At 40.5% G+C, this 19789-nt stretch overlaps 1 protein-coding gene across 1 annotated transcript in view; it reads right to left on the bottom strand.

The window, feature by feature from the left end:
• Window positions 1-4301: 4301 nt before the first annotated feature.
• The window catches only part of MCUR1 (mitochondrial calcium uniporter regulator 1), a 53694-nt gene continuing 38206 nt past the window's right edge, over window positions 4302-19789 (bottom strand). The window contains exons 8-9 of the mRNA XM_089682298.1: window positions 12217-12331; window positions 4302-4720 (exon numbers count right to left, since the gene is read on the bottom strand). Coding sequence (XP_089538424.1) covers window positions 4665-4720; window positions 12217-12331 — 171 coding nt within the window. The 3' untranslated portion in view covers window positions 4302-4664. The remainder of the gene's footprint in view (window positions 4721-12216; window positions 12332-19789) is intronic.

The raw sequence follows: 19789 nt of genomic DNA, 5'->3' as shown, positions 1-19789 counted from the left end.
GCTGATGGCCGTTGCCATATTGGTGAGAAGCTGTATACCTTGGAATTGCGTACCTTGAAGCTATGCAAATAAAGCTCTGAAAATTGATTGGACTTGTCTCTTCTTATTACTAAGGGTCTATCCTAGGAACTAGTACGTGGTTCTGCTGGGAAGAATTTGGGGTGAAGTGTTAGGCATGGATAATGTATCGGGGCTGATGGATACAGCTATTTAGCTCCATCGCGCTGATGCACAGTAAGGGCATGAGGCCTGTAAGTGGTACCCCGGAACGAATATATTCCCAAGCTCGTTTGGCTCCACCTATAAAATTGCTTGTAATCCAAGCCAATTTACCATTAGACATATGCCTATAGGCAATGCTAGCAAAGAAGTGACTTTTGCCTGTATGATTATTGCCAATGCATTTTGTTTTCATCAACATTAGGAGCCCTTTCACATGTGCTTTCTGATCGGGTCTTCATTTCAGCCTTTCAAGCAGACCTGAACAGAAACACCATGTAAGGCAGACTCTAGACCAAGGGTCTATAAACTATGACCCTCCAGCTGTTGAAGTACTACAAGTCCCATCATGCCTCTGCCTCTCTAAGTCTTGCCTGTGGCTGTCAGTCTTGCAAGACCTCATGGGACTTGCAGTTCCTCAACACCTGGAGGGCTATAGTTTGGAGACTCCTGCTCTAGACCTTCCAAGCCATCCAGTGACACCATGGAACGCTTGATATCGCTGGAAACAGATGGTAGCTTCAAAGGCTGATAGCAAACAGAAACACGGATAGCATTAAAAAGGGACTCATTTAGAAATGTACTAGGACTTCTTCACAGTTCTGACTCAACATGTACAGGTTGAGCTTCCTATTTAAGTTTGCTTTGAGTGAGTAAAGCAATGACCTTTGCAGGTACTTCATATATGCCTACTGAACATGACAATCTTCAGACAAGTTTATGAACCAAGATTAAAAAGTTCAGTCAAGGCCCATGAGCTGGAGTACATATTTAACTTTATGATTGTAATGACTTCTCAAACTAATAACACTGTTCCCAGTTTTTCCTGTTTTTGATAGATAATGCATCCTTGCTTAACCACATGTGTACCAGTCTGTAATACCAATTCATTTCCAGGACATTTTTTAGTTTGACTGACAATTACTCATTCATACAACGCTGTACCCAAATAATTTTTAAAAAATGTTTTTGGGACACATTGAGCTTTCTTTTTGGTGGTTTTTCATTTTTTTTTCTATATAAAAGGAAGAGGGACCAAACATTGGGAAAAAACAACTATACTACACTTTGTTATAAAACAGCAAATAAAAAAGAGATTTTGAAAATCGGCCATGCTGGAAAATCCTGGGACGATTTGTTAGATCGGCCGATTTTCGCGGTAATTTATGGTCAAAACAGCCGTTCTTCTGGCCGATTTGACAATAAATTGACTATGAAGAAAAAGAAGTAATAGAAGAAGCAGATTTTGCAGGAGAATAAGAAATAGAATATCAAGAAGAAGAATAGAAGAAAAGAGGAGACGATGAAATAGATTTTGCAGAAGAAGATGGAGAAGAAAAAAAGTTGCAACATTGTATCTATTTGTATGCATTTCGGATACAGATGTTTCTATTCAAGCACAAATAGATACAATGTTGTTTCTCTTCTTCTTCTGCATAATCTATTTCTTCTGTCAAATATAATAGCGGGTCTATGCAGGGACACCGCTATTATATTAATTGACGTCCCGCCGACTTTTTTTTTTTTTAGTGGCAACGTCGGCCGTCTGAACGACCAGTTTACAATTTAAAAACAAACGGCCGATTTTCCCCACGTAACGGCCTGCATAAGACTTTCATTTCATTGGGGTGTATTCATTATTGCAACATGGTCTTGAATGAATTTGTTAGGAAAAATATTTTTTTGTGTGTGCAAATTAACAAATCTTGTTTTCAATCAATGGGAGTATTTTGTAGTATAGTGTCCCATAGAAAATGTTGATTCTGAAAGGAAAGTAAAGATTTTCTGACAAATCTGTTGGGGTGTACTCAATTATACTGAACAATATACAGTGGGGCAAAAAAGTATTTAGTCAGCCACCAATTGTGCAAGTTCTCCCACTTAAAAAGATGAGAGAGGCCTGTAATTGGCATCATAGGTAGACCTCAACTATGAGAGACAGAATGAGAAAAAAAATCCAGACAATCACATTGGCTGATTTGGAAAGAATTTATTTGCAAATTATGGTGGAAAATAAGTATTTGGTCACCTACAAACAAGCAAGATTTCTGGCTCTCACAGACCTGTACCTTCATATTTAAGAGGCTCCTCTGTCCTGCACTCATTACCTGTATCAATGGCACCTGTTTGAACTGGTTATCAGTATAAAAGACACCTGTCCACAACCTCAAACAGTCACACTCCAAACTCCACTATGGTGAAGACCAAAGAGCTGTCAAAGGACACCAGAAACAAAATTGTAGACCTGCACCAGGCTGGGAAGACTGAATCTGCAATAGGCAAGCAGCTTGGTGTGAACAATTCAACTGTGGGAGCAATAATTAGAAAATGGAAGACATACAAGACCACTGATAATCTCCCTTGATCTGGGGCTCCATGCAAGATCTCACCCCGTGGGGTCAAAATGATCACAAGAACGGTGAGCAAATATCCCAGGACCACACGGGGGGGACCTAGTGAATGACCTGCAGAGAGCTGGGACCAAGGTAACAAAGGCTACCATCAGTAACACGCTACGCCGCCAGGGACTCAGATCCTGTAGTGCCAGACGTGTCCCCCTGCTTAAGCCAGTACATGTCCGGGCCCGTCTGAAGTTTGCTAGAGAGCATTTGGATGATCCAGAAGAGGATTGGGAGAATGTCATATGGTCAGATGAAACCAAAATAGAACTGTTTGGTAGAAACACAACTCGTCATGTTTGGAGGAGATAGAATGCTGAGTTGCATCCAAAGAACACCATACCTACTGTGAAGCATGGGGGTGGCAACATCATGCTTTGGGGCTGTTTCTCCGCAAAGGGACAAAGACGACTGATCCATGTACAGGACAGAATGAATGGGGCCATGTATCGTGAGATTTTGAGTGCAAACCTCCTTCTATCAGCAAGGGCATTGAAGATGAAACGTGGCTGGGTCTTCCAACATGACAATGATCCCAAACATACCGCCCGGGCAACGAAGGAGTGGCTTCGTAAGAAGCATTTCAAGGTCCTGGAGTAGCCTAGCCAGTCTCCAGATCTCAACCCCATAGAAAACCTTTGGAGGGAGTTGAAAGTCCATGTTGCCCAGCGACAGCCCCAAAACATCACTGCTCTAGAGGAGATCTGCATGGAGGAATGGGCCAACATACCAGCAACAGTGTGTGCCAACCTTGTGAAGACTTACAGGAAACGTCTGACCTCTGTCATTGCCAACAAAGGATATATAACAAAGTATTGAGATGAACTTTTGATATTGACCAAATACTTATTTTCCACCATAATTTGCAAAAAATTTTTTTCAAAATCAGCCAATGTGAATGTCTGGATTTTTTTCTCATTTTGTCTCTCATAGTTAAGGTCTACCTATGATGCCAATTAAAGGTCTCTCTCATCTTTTTAAGTGGGAGAACTTGCACAATTGGTGGCTGACTAAATACTTTTTTGCCCCACTGTATATGTATATATATATATATATATATAAATAAAAGTATATATACACACACACATGCAGGGAGGATTTTTAAAGCAGAAGAGATATGCTTTGTCTCTTCTGCATTAAAGTTACTTTACTGCCTGTATGCCCCTATACTGTAAGCGGAAGACGTGCAACTCACACACATCAGCAATGCTGAAGCTGACGGCACTCCCATGCATATAGGAGTGACATAACCCTTTTCCAGCCACATGAAGAGGTCAGTGGCCACTGGGGAGCTATGGGACGTCGCATCTCAGGATAGAAGGTGAGTATAGTTCCACTTTAAATAACTATTCCAATGACATTGAAACTGAATAAATGGATCTGCAGCTGTTGCTACTGATCAATTAATTTCCCTATTCACACTCTTCTTCTATTGTAAAATGAAGTAGAGAGATCATCCATTGTAACAATAGCATGTGACTGCTATGATGACCAATTACCGCAATCTCAAAGCTATCCAATGATTGCTCAGTACTCAGAAATGAGCGAGCAAAACGTCCGCCCAATGGTTATTTATCCAACACCATTTATAAACAGTGCTGGGTAACTAACAGGCTGCAAATCCACTGATTAAAAATGTACCCTGGTACAAAAGGGGTTAAGGAAAAAAAAAGGAAACTAGTATTAGGAGGAGCTTCAAGTTCTTTATAGCATCTTCACAGTATGTAGTTAGTGTACATTCTATGACTGAAAAGAACAGAAACACACATTTATGCTTAAAAAATATTTTGACAGGGTTTCTTTTTTTGGAAATAAAACATTTGTTGGTATAACGCTTTTTTTTTTATTGAACGGACGGAAAATCATTCACTTAACAAAATGTAATATCTTGTTGTGACATTAAGTATGTGGTTATTTCTCACTCTTTGGTTATGCAGCTCCTTTATAAAACAAATACATGCTTGCCTCTGAATCCATCGTATATCATTTGTTTTAAAAAATAACACAGTGGATTAGGATGTATGAAATTAAACAGATTGGCAAGTGTTACATCCACAAACGGTAAAATCCAAGAGCTATTGTGAGGCATGTGAATACAGAACCTGTTGGGAAGAAAGCACAAGTTTAAAGTCATAAATTGACTCACAACACAGTGTAATGTACACACAGACAGTGATGAGCAATGTACACAGTGCAGTAACCCATGCCAACCAGTCAACAACCATCTTTACATGATAAAACATCACTAAACCTACATTTTGTTGGTTTCGATAAGTTACTGATCATCATCAGACTTTGTACTGACTCATTAAACCTGTAGATATTTTTATAATTATCACTGATATAAAACAGAGGTAGTGTAAGAGCTCTTTCACTCCATAGCTCATGCGTTAATACGTGCACTGACACCGCTAAAAAACCAAACTTGCTCTATCCTAAGGCAGGCCATAGATGAGGCAAAATGTCTTTCCTGGGCTTTCCCATGGGTTGATAGGGGAATCCCTCTGGAAGTGCTATTGTTTTTCCCCAGCAGCGGGTGTGGTGTGAGGAGCAGTCCCTCCTGGGAGAAAACAGTGATTATTGCTAGCGGCCATAGCCGTTGGCAACAATCACATGCTAGACATCCAACATGCTTATTGTACCCAAGCTGATCAATGGATAGACTTGGGTACAATCAGCCTGCCCATACCTGGATGAAATTCCAGTCCCCGCTGAACTGGCTGAGATTTAAACCTTTGCCCAGCTGAAGGGATCTCACATTTCCTTTCTATCCATTATGTAAATAGCTTTTTCAAAGGAAAAATATCAACATCTTGTTTTGCGTGTTTATATTAATAAATGTGTGTAAGTAAATCTAAATTCTACATGAAAAAATAAGTTACAGAAAAGGTATTTTCCTCCAAATAAAAATGGATATACCCGCACGTGTAAGCACTAAAAAAAAAAAAAAAATTATTTTCTACTTAAAGCGGAGTTCCACTCAAAAGCGGAAGCTCCGCTTATTTGCCTCCTCCTCCCCTCCACTGCCATATTTGGCACCTTTAGGAAGGGGAGTGGATACCTGGTTTTGACAGGTACCGGCTCCCACTTCTGGCTCAGTCTGCCGTGGCGAACTGAAGGATAGAAGTGGAGAAGGGACAGTGCAGGTGAGAACATCTACAGTTTTTGTAGCTGCTGACTTTTAATAAACACAAAAACAGCTGGAACTCCGTTTTGACATGAATTTTTGTTTTCTTGGATTACATTACAGGACACAGAATGAGTATTAAGGTGCAAAAAGATATTCTGCTGCCTTCAGGAGATCAAACAATGGCAAAACAAAGCTTCAAGGACAGCCTGGTATAACCCCTTAGACTCCCGTCATGCCTCAGTTTTGTTAGCAAGCAATAGAAGTAATGGATCATAAGAACAGAGGGGAGGAACCAGAATTTATAAAGCTTGTCAGAGTACAGAAAAAAAGGGGGTGGACAGCTGAAATTACACTTTGCAGAGCTCGGTGACGAGAGCTCTGAGAACTGATTGAAGGGAAGGGAAAAACCCGTTCCACACAGCACCCAGGAACAGAGCTGAGGCTGTCAATCAGCTGGAGCCAACTCTCCTGTCACCTTTTTTGTCTTGGGGTCCGGAAAGCTTGTCAGAAATGATTCATGCTAATAGCAGAGGAACAAGGCAGAAGACAGAAATGACACATTGTGCTCTTAATTGAGACAAGTACACATTATAAAGGGACATGCTTTGTTCCTTTTTTCATGCCCGAGGTTTGAAACCACTTTAACTGATCTAGTGGAGTGCTTTTTAGCAGGCAATCTTGCCATTGAGGTCAAAAGTTTGAATGATGAGTGGTGGAATCTACCTGGCAATAGTAGAACGAGAAGTAGGATATTACCTATGGGGAAAAGAAGCAACCGTCACCTATGGGGACCTTCAGGAATGATAAACAAAGAGTCTGGTGAAAGGGAGTTGTAGATAAGAAATGAAATTAAATGGCATGCAACACTTTCAGACAAAGACGGCAAATCCCCTTAAGATGTTTAAATGCAGGACAATATGCCGTAGGCATATAACAAACCAATTAGACTTCTTTTTTTGCAACTTCTATACCTCTACAGTAATATACAAGCCAAAAGACCTAGATGCCTTACTTACATAACATTTCCCTGTCTACTCTGTCTCCTGCACAATGCTCTGAGCTAGAGACAGGTATCACCCAGAGTTGGCCCATGCCATTAAGTCTATCCAGTCTTATAAAACTCCAGGAGCAGATGGACTCCCAGCAGAGTACTACATGCATTATGTTGAAATTCTTGTTCCCCAGCTATAGGCAATATTCACACATGCTTTCCAAATCGGGGCTCCCCCCCCTTCTATGATGGACGCTAATATACTGATAATTCATAAACCAGGAAAAGACCCCAATAAGTATTCCTCTTACTGTCAAATCTCACTTTTTAATGTTGATGCCAAAATCTTGGCAAAGGTACCGACTGGTACATTGAGATCAGTTATTACCACCTTGGTACATAGGTTCATTTTGGGAAAAGGAGCAAATAATAATCTTCGTTGATCAAAGTTTACTCATCTCTCAGGTCAACATGACAATATTGGAACTAGGGTTGTTGCCTCTTTGGATGCTGAAAAGGCATTTGACTCCATAGAGTGGCAACCTTACCTAAATTTGGTTTTGGACTTAAATTCATCCAGTGGATTAGGCTTCTCTATTCGGCCCCTACAGCCGGAATCTTTGCCAGCAATACCCTCTTGACTCCCTTTTTCCTACACAGGAGTACAAGACAGGGATGTCCCCTGTCCCCAGGTCTTTTTCTCTAGTCATGGAACCTCTAGCTACTCTTATTCATACCAACCCAAATATCCTGATAAGGAGCCAAACTTCTTCTTACGACCAAGTCCCTTGTAGTAAGAGGGTACTTAGGACTCCTACCTAGCCCGTTGAGCTAGCATCTGTTGTGTGCACCTTCTAACCCACTGGGAGGAAGGATTTTCCCAATTGTAGTGCCATACTTGTGACCCACCATGCAAGGGCAAGCCTGATCCTGCTGGTCCAGCACACAGAACAATCCAGAGAGCACCCTCTTGTCCAGCACTGCCATAATGTTGAGTTGCAACAGTCTGAGGTGAAATTGGGCATATGGACCTATCTTGAAAGAAGACATCATCAGACCCATGACCTTCAAGCCAAAACGGAGGGTTGGGTGCCTCCTGGACTTCAGAATCAGGAAGCAGAGATATGTGAGTTTGTCCTGGGGAAAGAAAACCTTGGACAGGACTCTGTCTAAGATCAGGCCCAGGTACTCCAAGTGATGAGACCAGAGCTAATTTCTGAAGACTTAAGGTGGACATACATAGTTAGTTTTTTTTTTTTTTGGAGTGCAGCCAACTGGTTGAAATAAGAAAAACAGATTCCTCCATCCATACAAACAAGGTGGATGGAGGACCTCCTTCATGGGATATTGTATTCTAACAGTGGCACCCACCACTGCTAGAATACACTCATCAGCAGCTGCAGCTGACTAATAAGTTGGAGATCCAGGCGCTGCGGCCTTGAACTGGGTTCAAGGTTCTGCCTTGGACCTTGAAGCCTAAGAGAAAGGAACTTTTTTTGAATCTCAGGAGTATAGGATTTCCCAGGTGGAGATTTTGTGTTCTTTTTCAGGGGTAAAAGAGTACTCTTCCCCCCCTAAACCTCCCCCCCGTGACCATAATGTAATTTTCCAGGGATTTGCCAAAAAAGTTATCCCCATCAAAGGGCAAACGCAAGACATTTTTTGCACAGATACCCAGGTACTCCAAGTGGTGTGATTCTTCAGAAAACAAAGTAAAATGATCTGACTCACAGCAATTGAAATCCAGCAACTGACCTGTGGTACCACTGAGAAATGCTGGAGGACAGGAGGCAAGATCTAGGAGACATGCCCTATCCCGGGTGTCGGCAACCCGCGGCTCCAGAGCCGCATGCGGCTCTTTTTCATCTTTGCTGCGGCTCCGGAGCACACTGCCCACCAGGTGGTCGGCAAGCCGCAGATCGCGAGCCACATGCGGCTCTTCTGTGTGCCGGGCGCCCGCTCCCCTCCCTCCTCAAAAATCCGGCCCGCGGAGCGTGGAACATTGGCTGTCAGGATGTAGGTGGGGCAGCCAGGATGTAGGCGGGGCAGAGTGATGAACTCCTCTCTCAGTCCGTCCTGAAGACCAGAACGGCGCGGGAACACAGAGAGAGGAACGCGCGGAGCAAAGGTAAGTGAATTGAGACAATATGGGGGATGAATTACTATGTGGGGGATGAATTACTGTGTGGGGGATGAATTACTATGTGGGGGATGAATTACTATGTGGGGGATGAATTACTATGGGGGATGAATTACTATGTGGGGGTTGAATTACTATGGGGGATGAATTACTATAGGGGGGATGAATTACTATGGGGGAAGAATTACTATATGGGGGATGAATTACTATGGGGGAAGAATTACTATATGGGGGATGAATTACTATATGGGGGATGAATTACTATGGGGGATGAATTACTATGGGGGATGAATTACTATGGGGGATGAATTACTATGTGGGGGATGAATTACTATGGGGGATGAATTACTATATGGGGGATGAATTACTATGGGGGATGAATTACTATATGGGGGATGAATTACTATGGGGGAAGAATTACTATATGGGGGATGAATTACTATATGGGGGATGAATTACTATGGGGGAAGAATTACTATATGGGGGATGAATTACTATATGGGGGATGAATTACTATGGGGGAAGAATTACTATATGGGGGATGAATTACTATATGGGGGATGAATTACTATGGGGGATGAATTACTATGGGGGATGAATTACTATGTGGGGGATGAATTACTATATGGGGGATGAATTACTATATGGGGGATGAATTACTATGGGGGATGAATTACTATATGGGGGATGAATTACTATGGGGGAAGAATTACTATATGGGGGATGAATTACTATAGGGGGGATGAATTACTATGGGGGAAGAATTACTATATGGGGGATGAATTACTATGGGGGAAGAATTACTATATGGGGGATGAATTACTATATGGGGGATGAATTACTATGGGGGATGAATTACTATGGGGGATGAATTACTATGTGGGGGATGAATTACTATGGGGGATGAATTACTATATGGGGGATGAATTACTATATGGGGGATGAATTACTATGGGGGATGAATTACTATATGGGGGATGAATTACTATGGGGGAAGAATTACTATATGGGGGATGAATTACTATATGGGGGATGAATTACTATGGGGGAAGAATTACTATATGGGGGATGAATTACTATGGGGGAAGAATTACTATATGGGGGATGAATTACTATGGGGGAAGAATTACTATATGGGGGATGAATTACTATGGGGGATGAATTACTATGGGGGATGAATTACTATGTGGGGGATGAATTACTATGTGGGGGATGAATTACTATGGGGGATGAATTACTATGGGGGATGAATTACTATATGGGGGATGAATTACTATATGGGGGATGAATTACTATGGGGGATGAATTACTATATGGGGGATGAATTACTATGGGGGAAGAATTACTATATGGGGGATGAATTACTATATGGGGGATGAATTACTATGGGGGAAGAATTACTATATGGGGGATGAATTACTATATGGGGGATGAATTACTATGGGGGATGAATTACTATGTGGGGGATGAATTACTATGGGGGATGAATTACTATATGGGGGATGAATTACTATATGGGGGATGAATTACTATGGGGGATGAATTACTATATGGGGGATGAATTACTATGGGGGATGAATTACTATATGGGGGATGTATTTTCAGTTTTAAAAATGTGGCTGTCAAAATAAATTTCAATCGTGGTTTTGGCGAGATTTGGCTCAGTTGAAAAAAAAGGTTGCCCACCACTGACCTAAGGCTATGATTGTGATTATGAAGATACACTGTGGCCCTGATTAACCCTTTGCTTACTGGGCCCTTAAACCCCCTTCATGACCAGAGTGCTTTTTGCAATATATGCAGTGTCGGATTTGTTATAAATGTTGCAATGGTTTTGCGGCTCCCAGTCTTTTTTTTCCCTTCGGAAACGGGTCCAAGTGGCTCTTTATGTCTTAAAGGTTGCAGACCCCTGCCCTATCCTGATAGACTTCACCCTTCCATTGGACATACTAACTAAGGAGTCTTTAGTGACAGGGTTCCACCAGACAAGTGCACCACAACACTGAACCTATGGAGTTCTCTGTGGCTAACTCAATCTGTTACATGTAGGCTAATGCCGAACACAGAGACCAGTGCCCTAAGGACACATTACAAGCTGGCCTTGCTTCTTCCCAGTTGGGTTTGGATGCAGCTTTCATGGCAATAGTCAATCCAAAAGCTACAAAATAAGCACCTTCGTGCTTGCCAACAATTGTAGAAACCTTCTAGAATATAAAAATGAAACCTTGATAAAAAGAAAATCGTTTGCCTTTCTCAGAGTAGAGAGAAGATATTGGCGACAGACCCAGCCGGGGCAGGGGCTTTTGGAGGGGACTGCAGGCTAGCCTCTTGCATACTATGGGTCCTGATGTTTCAGGGGGCTGTATTTTTTAAAAGGTGTGTGCCTGGGGGACCTTTGAAGTAGTTTTACTTCGGATTTAAGTCCATGTCTCCCTGAAACACAAACACTGAGAACTGATGGACCCAGATACAGATTTGGGGCCTCTGTGTTTTGTTGGAGTATAGAATCAGCAGCTTAAACCAGCATTGATTGCTTCAATCCCCTAGACTCTAGATAATCAAAGTAGAATATTATAATCAGCTCAAAACAACCTGATGCTGGGGTCTCCTGCTGTTATGTATAATCTGTTTATTAATGTTATGTGTTTACTGTTATAATGTGCACCCATGTTTGCCTATCCTGCCTCAGTGTGATGTGTCTTTCTCCCATTGTGTAATTTCCCTATTGTGCGCCTTCTAGGTGTGAATTCCCATTGTTGAGTAACCAACTCTGTCTGTTTGCTAATCCTCCTGCAGAGTCCTACAGGATGTGTTTAGTCTTGTATCAACTTTACCTTGTTACCCAGCCATTGTGGGATGTTTACCCCATTGTGTAATATTTGTTTTTGTTGTTCATGTGGTAACCCCCTCTATTTCTGAAGTGTATAAAACCCTGTATTTCTGTTTAATAAAGTTATCGTTTGGTTTTTACCTCAACATCTTGTTGATATGATGCTTGGGGTAAAAGGCTGGTATTAGCTATTGCTCTGATGGAAGGTTTGGAGGGCAGGAGGCAACGTTTGATGGAGGCACCCAGGCAGGGTGCCAGGCTGTCTGTCACAATGTCCTTTCTCTCAGGACACTAGCAAAAAACTGAGGCATGCTGGGAACAGAAATGGTTATATTGGGCTGTCCTTACAGTATTGTTTTGCCAATGTGAGTCCAATCTCCTGAACTCAGCAGCATAACCCAATGTACCTGGATACCCATTATTTGTCCCATAAAGTAAGATTAAAAAAGATTTTTGACCAATAAAGCAACATATAGTCAAGAAACAATACATATTAAGACCACTTACCTGCAAGATATTTAATTGTGTCAAGTTTATGCGATTCCAGCATCGTTTTCACGCCAGCTACTTCTGTGTCAATCTTCCTTCTGGTTTGTGTCAGTCCTTTGTCTTGATTGGAATGCTACAAATAATGAAGACATTATTAAATAACTAGAACTTCATATTGTAAGCCGTGTTAAAGAGTCTCTGCTACAGCCCTTTATATATGGCTCAAGTGAACCTAATATCCTCTAGTAAGTGCAGCCTTTACTGCAAATTAGTTCTAGGGCAGTGAACCCCATTTCATCCAATGTACTTACCTCAAAACCAATATGTGGCACGGATGTTGCACTGAGCTTTCTAAGAGGATATGTCGTTTCTCAGGGAAGTATGAAATAATCATGAGAGAATCCCATATGGAATCCATGGACATTAAATATAGCTTAACCCAAGAAAAAAAAATTATTATATTGAATCTTCACAGTAATGAAGATCAGGACAGAAGTGGGTGTTTGTAGTCAAAATCAAGAAAGCAACCTAAGAGGACAATGCTGCTTATGCAGAAATACAGTATAGCGAGTAAAGCTGGGTATACACTTGAAGTTTTTTTTTTGTTGTTCAACCCAGCGGTTAGTGTGGTGATCTGCTCCGCTGTGTTACTGTAATCTGACAGAGAGACCCCCCCCACCAGAACACACTGATCAGTACTGGCAGTGCTGACAGGACGTGGTTCAGATGCTGGTTTTCCAACATTCCCATTCTACAGAAGCTGTGGGACAGAAGCATCACAACCAACTTCTGTCAAACATACAGCTGTACACATGGGCCAAAATTTGGACGGTTCCTGTTGAAACAACCAATTTCAGCCAATGTGTAGAAGACATAGGCGTTGTCACTCTAAGACAGGAAGAGTGTCATTGCCAGGATCACAAAGTAAATATAGAGGGAAAAAGAGGAAACTAATGCATCCACTACATCTAAGAATTGATCAAGTACAATGTATTACATTTTTATTTTTGGGTTTAGACCTATTAAATGTTCTTGCATGGCAAGACCACTTACTGTTATCTCACATATATTCTTAATATTATAGCCAAATTTACCACCCTAACTCCTCCCACAGTTTTTACACTAAATAGACAGTAATATACCGAAATGTGAGGATTGTTCCCGATTGGTGTGCTATTACTTTGTGGAACGTTTCGCCAAATGGTTCACAAAATATCGGCGTTTTTGTGGTGAAATTGGTCCCATAGGAATGAATGGCGGAATGTTCAAAACTAGAGTGGGAGCTGACAAAACCTTTTCACAGTTACTCCAGCCACTCCAACCACACAACAGTTACTCAAGCCACTCCACCCAGTTACTCCACCCACTCCAGTTGTAGACTACTGGTGGAGGCAAGAACACGTCACACAATTTCCCTAGAAATTGTAGCTTTTCTAGTTTATTTATAAATCTGCAAATTCTGCAGGAGTGGACAATACTTAGAGTATTTATATAGTACTTGTGATTCCAGCAGAGAGGGCAGAACTTAGTCCACACAAGTACAGTACCAGTACAATATGCAATGAACATAGACTTTTTTTTTTATAGGAGATGCAATGTTTGTTGAAAGAGAACATATGATCTGGCCTTTACAGTGTTTAACCATTTGCCGCCCGCCCTATGGCCGAATGGCGGCCGGCAAATGTAATCAGCGTTCCGGGTGGACGCCATATGGCATCCTCCCGCACATGCGCAGATTGCGCTCCTGCAGAGCCGCGCAGTGGCGCGATCTGTCACCGGCCGTGTACCTTGGACACGGCCGATGACAGATCTGAGTATAGGCCCCCGTTGCCGGTACCATGTGACCTGCTGCGACCAATCATGCCATTGTATACTAGTGTCTAGCTGTGAATGGTCACAGCTAATCACATGCACATGACAGCTAAGCACAAAAAAAAAAAAAAAAACCCTGAATGAATCGATGTCATTCAGGTAAATGCTTGCTTATAGCAAAGTAATTCTTTGCTATAAGCAAATTGTGTAAAAAAAAAAAATACTGATCACTTCCCCAAAGTAGTACAATGTTACTATGGTAACATTGTACTACTTTGGTCATAGTGAAATATGAAAAAAAAATCTTAAAAAAATTTTAATAAAAAATAATAAAAAAATATATATATATATTTTTTTTCCATACTGTCACCAGTCAGTGTCCCTGATCACCGCCATGCCAGTTATATGATGACGCTGTACTGCACTGGTGACAATATGTAAAAAAAAATAGTGAAACTAATTTAAATATTTTCATTTTCCGAAAAATTATGACAAAAAAAAATACAACTTCAAAAAACTCGCCATGCCTGTTATGAAGTACGTCGGACTGTCTACTCTGCAAAAAGGGGTCATTTGTGGGATATCTGTACTATTCTGACATTCTTGGACCTCAAGTAATTAGATTGGCTGTCAGTACTTCAGGATTGATCAATATTCAGATCTATACCATAGTTTGTGAACTCTATAACTTTCCTACAAACTAAAAAATACATCCTAATTTGGGTTATTTTCACCAAAGACATGTAGCAGAATACATCTTGGCCTAAATTTATGAAGAACAATTTTTTATTTGCAAACTTTTATAACAGAAACAAAGAAAAACGTGTTTTTTTTTCAAAATGTTTGGTCTTTTTTTGTTAATTTAGCAAATAATAAAAAACCCAGCGGTGATTAAATACCACCAAAAGAAAGCTCTAGTTGTGTGAAGAAAATGATAAAATTTTAGTTTGGGTACAGTGTTGTATGACCGTGCAATTGTCATTCAAATTGTGAGAGCGCTGAAACCTGAAAACTGGCCTAGGCAGGAAGGTGTAAAATTGCCCGGTATTGAATTGGTTAACAACCAACCATCACGAGACTGCTTCACTTTGCTTTCATGGCTACTGCACAGTGGTGGAGTTCAGGAAGAGTTAAAAGGAATACTTATTTCTTTAAACATGACAGTCACTGGAAATGCTTCTGTGCTTAGCGTAATGAAGAAGTACTCTTTGGAAAGAAATAACAAGACTGAAAGAAATAAGCATTACTATATTAGAAACAATAAATAATGTAAAGGTCATTGCAACTTCAATATTTTGTCATCTATATTTAAACTGCATACTTTAATGCAGACAAGATGTGAGGATTTTGCATAAATGTATAATCTTGGTGCCATTGGAAGAAAGTCTACAGTGTATAGTAAGAATATCTCCATTTTTTAAGGTATTTAGTTTAATGTGGTAGACATATGTTCTTTTTTTCACTCTACATGCACATCCGTTCTTGAGTGCATGTTAGGTGACCTCCCATTGCCTGTGAAATGCCATACCAACTTACAGTATGTAGTTATGTTATGTATATATCTTCAGAAGACTAACAGGAAATTATAGACATGTTGTCATGATCAAATGGCTTTTGTTGAAAATGTTTTCTCTCCACATACTATAAAACTGTTTCATGACTGTACCAAAGTCTTTTTTGTGTAATTCTCTTTTCTGAAGAATGTTTAAAAAATACAGAAAAGAGATGGTGGAAGGCAGGATAACACATGGCAGTTGTTAGAATATCACATCTGGGGTGGGAAAAACAAACAGGCAATTTGGCAACTGTGCTACCAAAGCTTTAACATTTAAACCTCATGCATACTGGGTGTCAAAAACTCAGCTTCTAAGGGCTTTGGAGGACTTTTTTTTCTGCCTGTAAACAAGCCTCCATTTAAAAGGCAGAAAAAAAATCACTTGCAAATTCAGGAGAGGAAAACATACCTAAAACACATTAACACGTTAGAAGTGCTTGAGTGTTCATTTCAGCGGCCAGAATAGATTAATATTCTGGCCAATGGAATGAATGAACACCCAAAAGCTTGGTATACTTAAACATGTTTGAAAAACATGGCTTTGGCTGTTTTTTTTTACCCTACATGCCTGGTGAAGGGGTTCTCTGCGGCTCTGAAACGTAGCACTATGTTTCTGTGATGTGATCATTCTTCAATAAAGATCTGTATGTAATTAGATAATCCTTGGTATGCTGGTGAAAATGTGCATTTTACCCTTCTTTTCTCCCGCCAGGATTAAAGGCGTTCAGAAGAGCTGGGCAAACGCCCAGTGTGCATGAGGCCTAAAGGATTTATGCTTTTGATTTTTCTTAGAAAAGTATAAAGGTTTTTGGTCAGTTGTATTCTATGTTCATGTTCACAGGTTTATTAACTGTTTTTGTTTTAAGGAAACGTAAACTAACAGTCCCCGGCTGTCCCTGGTTTAAATACTTTCTGTGCATTTCACCACAAATGCGGCTTGGTCAACAGAATCTTTGTGAAAGGGTTTAATTCTACTTTAAAGGATAAGTTCACCTTTTTAAAAAAAAATAATGAATCCACATTTTTTTGCATGTAAAAAAAAAAAAGTGTGCATTAATTATTTTTTGTTTTCGGAGCCTCTCCTGCAGACCTGGCAGTAAATTTACGTGCCCGTACAGGATGTATGGGCGAGCAGATAAACTGAGAGGAAGATTCAATAAACTACCATGGCACTCTACAGCACAGCTTGTAGTTCATTGAGAACTACAAGCTGACAGCTGCAAAGGATTCGAGACTTGTAGTTCATTCATTCACAGAATACTGTAATGAATGAAACGGCAATTTTTTTTTAAAACTGTGACATTAGCAGGGAAGGAGAAGATCCACAATGGAGAGTGGGGAGGAGTGGGGGCTGGTCCGTTGGTAACATGATATATGTTACACACTGAACATGGGTGTAACTTTACAAAAGGTGAACTTATCCTTTAAATATCCCAGAACAGCCAATCATCAAGTCAAGGCAGAGCCTGTGATCTTCATACCTGTTTTGAAAGATCAGAAATCAATGGCAATCTCCATAATTCTATTAGTACAGGTTTCATTTAATTACTGCGGGAACACTACAACATACATAAACAGCATTATTAGGGATTCAATGATATGAAATGTGCAGTAGATTTTATGGACATGATATGAACTCTGCATTATTGTCATTATCAGATACATGAATTTTGCTGCAGTAGTGGCATTGAATGGACTGGAGTTGACCATTTATGTTTAGTTATCAGGAAATATTTGGTTCTGTGCATTACTAATGTTTCATCCCTGTGCCTACGAGAAGAAACATGACTGTAATGCTGTAAGTGATCAGAATTGTCAAGTTCCATACATCTCCATGTGACAGACCCAACTGGGACAGGAGCATTTGGAGGGGACCATGGGCTAGCTTTCAACTCACAGATTATGGCCCATAGAGGGATTTTGTCTGCTTCTCCCGTTCAGAGGATGGAGGAGACCGTTTGACTGGTTGGAAGTATCTACTCAGATTATGCGGGCCAGGAAGTCCCCAGAACAGTGGCGTGTCTGTGGTTACATTGTGTTGGACAGATTGTGCAGACGCACCTTCACCAGCCAAGGGTATGTGGAGCTCTTTTTGGGCATATTTCTTATCTTGCCCTGGCTGGTCCTCGAGAGCTGCACGATGCAGCATTTTCCCATTTTGTCCCGGCTACTACCACCTTTATATTATTAACTTTTTATATTATTTCCGCCAAAGAGGTGCCACTTGGTAACATAGATCCGAGCTGGATCTGGGGTGGGACATTTAGAAACAAGTGGTGTAATTTACTTTATGTATCCAGGGCTGTGGAACGGTTTCTGGACATCCTAGGGAGCACGCCCTGGCTAAGCAAGACCTAATGTGGATATGTTTTCCAGCATATAAAAGAAGGCAGGGTGCGGAATTCTTGTGACTACTAACTAGACTGATAAGACTTGTCTAGGTACCTAGCTGTTCATTAGATTAATATTTAAAGGTTTCATTGTTTTTACTGGCTGTATGTCTTATCAATGCTAACATCCCCAAGTGGGGCATGTCCTCCTGGGGGTATAAAGTATGTGTCTGGGTTATAATAAACAGTTATTCCTTTGGTTTTACTTCAACATCTTGTTTGTGTATGAGGCTTGGGGTAAAGGGCTGGTATTAGCTGTCGGTCTGCTGGAAGGGTTTTGAGGCACTGGTTGGCAGAGGCACTCAGTCAAGGTGCAAGCTGGCTTGTCACACTCCATATGACTAGTGGATACCAATCTATACAAAAGAGAAAAATTGTGACGCAAAGGATTCTTGCTGACTTACAGGGGCCAATCTGCTGAGCCATCTAGTTCTACTTATCCTAAATATTATGAAATATGTTGCTTCTATGGTGATCCACTATGCTGTATAGCAGGGGTCTCCAAACTATGGCCCCCCAGGTGTTGAGGAACTGTAAATCCCATGAGGCCTTGCAAGAATTTGACAGCCACAGTCAAGACTCCCAGAGGCAGAGGCATGATGGAACTTTTAGTACTTCAACAGCTGGAGGGCCATAGTTTGGAGACCCCTGCTGTATAGTATTACAAGGACACATTCCATGAATACTGCAGGAGATATTATGAATATACTGATATGAACTTTGTGTCTTTGTTGCTATAATAATCTCTTAGGTGCGGCAGAGGGGAACATGGGAGTGTACTATTCATGTTTATAAACCTGGAGTCATCTGGTGCAATCCATCTTTATTGCTTCACATCGACACCCATGTGATTAAGCATCACTACTTCAATGTTAGTGATTCCATATTCCATACATCTGCATGCGACCAGTGGATATCAATATAAATTAGACAGCTAATCTAGGAAGTTAATTGTTTGCTCTTCCAGACTTTCTGAGCTATCTAGATCCACTTGGATCCTACGACCCAATATGAGATGAATACCTGAGTGGTTTATACATGACCTATTAATTAGGATTATCTTTTGTTTTTTTTAATACAGACTATTGCTAACATTTCTGTGATTATATGAGATCATTAATTTTTCCCAAGCATATGATGAGTGGAGGCAGAATAAAAATATATATATACATATATATATATACATATATATATACATATATATATACACATATACATATATATATATATATACATATATACACACATACACACACACACACACATATATATACACACATACACATACATACACACACGCACATACACGCAACAGCACGTATGTCATGGGCATATATACATGTGGCTGTGAGGAGGCAAATGCTCCGGCAGCAAAAAAAAAAAAAATATAAATATATATTTTACGCAGAGAGACATTAGCAGATCAATTTATTTACAAAAATATGTTTCACAGCCATGTAAATTAATTTCTGACTCGTTCCATACTTAATGTATTCTAGAACTGCCTGAAGCAGTAATCTCTGCATGGCACACACAGGCTATACTTCTGATTAAACTGGAAGAGCCTCTTTAAATTAGATCACCAATAGCACACTGAGCATGATTCACCGGGCCGGACCAGTTTTGCATTCCTCACATTTTCACACTTGGGTTATGTATGCAGGGAACTATAATTTCAAGGGATTTACAATAACAAACTATGTCCTTGAACATTGTCTCTCATATTATTAGTGTTACTCACAAACGATAAACATGGTAACACGAAGTTAATATAAATTGAGAAATTATAGAGCACAGATTGCAAAAAAAAAAAAAGTAACAACTGTATTTCATA

This window comes from Staurois parvus, unplaced genomic scaffold, assembly GCF_062004578.1.
Source record: "Staurois parvus isolate SC_StPar_1 unplaced genomic scaffold, SC_StPar_1.0 ptg000287l, whole genome shotgun sequence".
Classification (NCBI taxonomy): domain Eukaryota; kingdom Metazoa; phylum Chordata; class Amphibia; order Anura; family Ranidae; genus Staurois; species Staurois parvus.
Note: the sequence above shows the minus strand (reverse complement) of the source record. Positions and strands in the feature narration are given on the sequence as shown.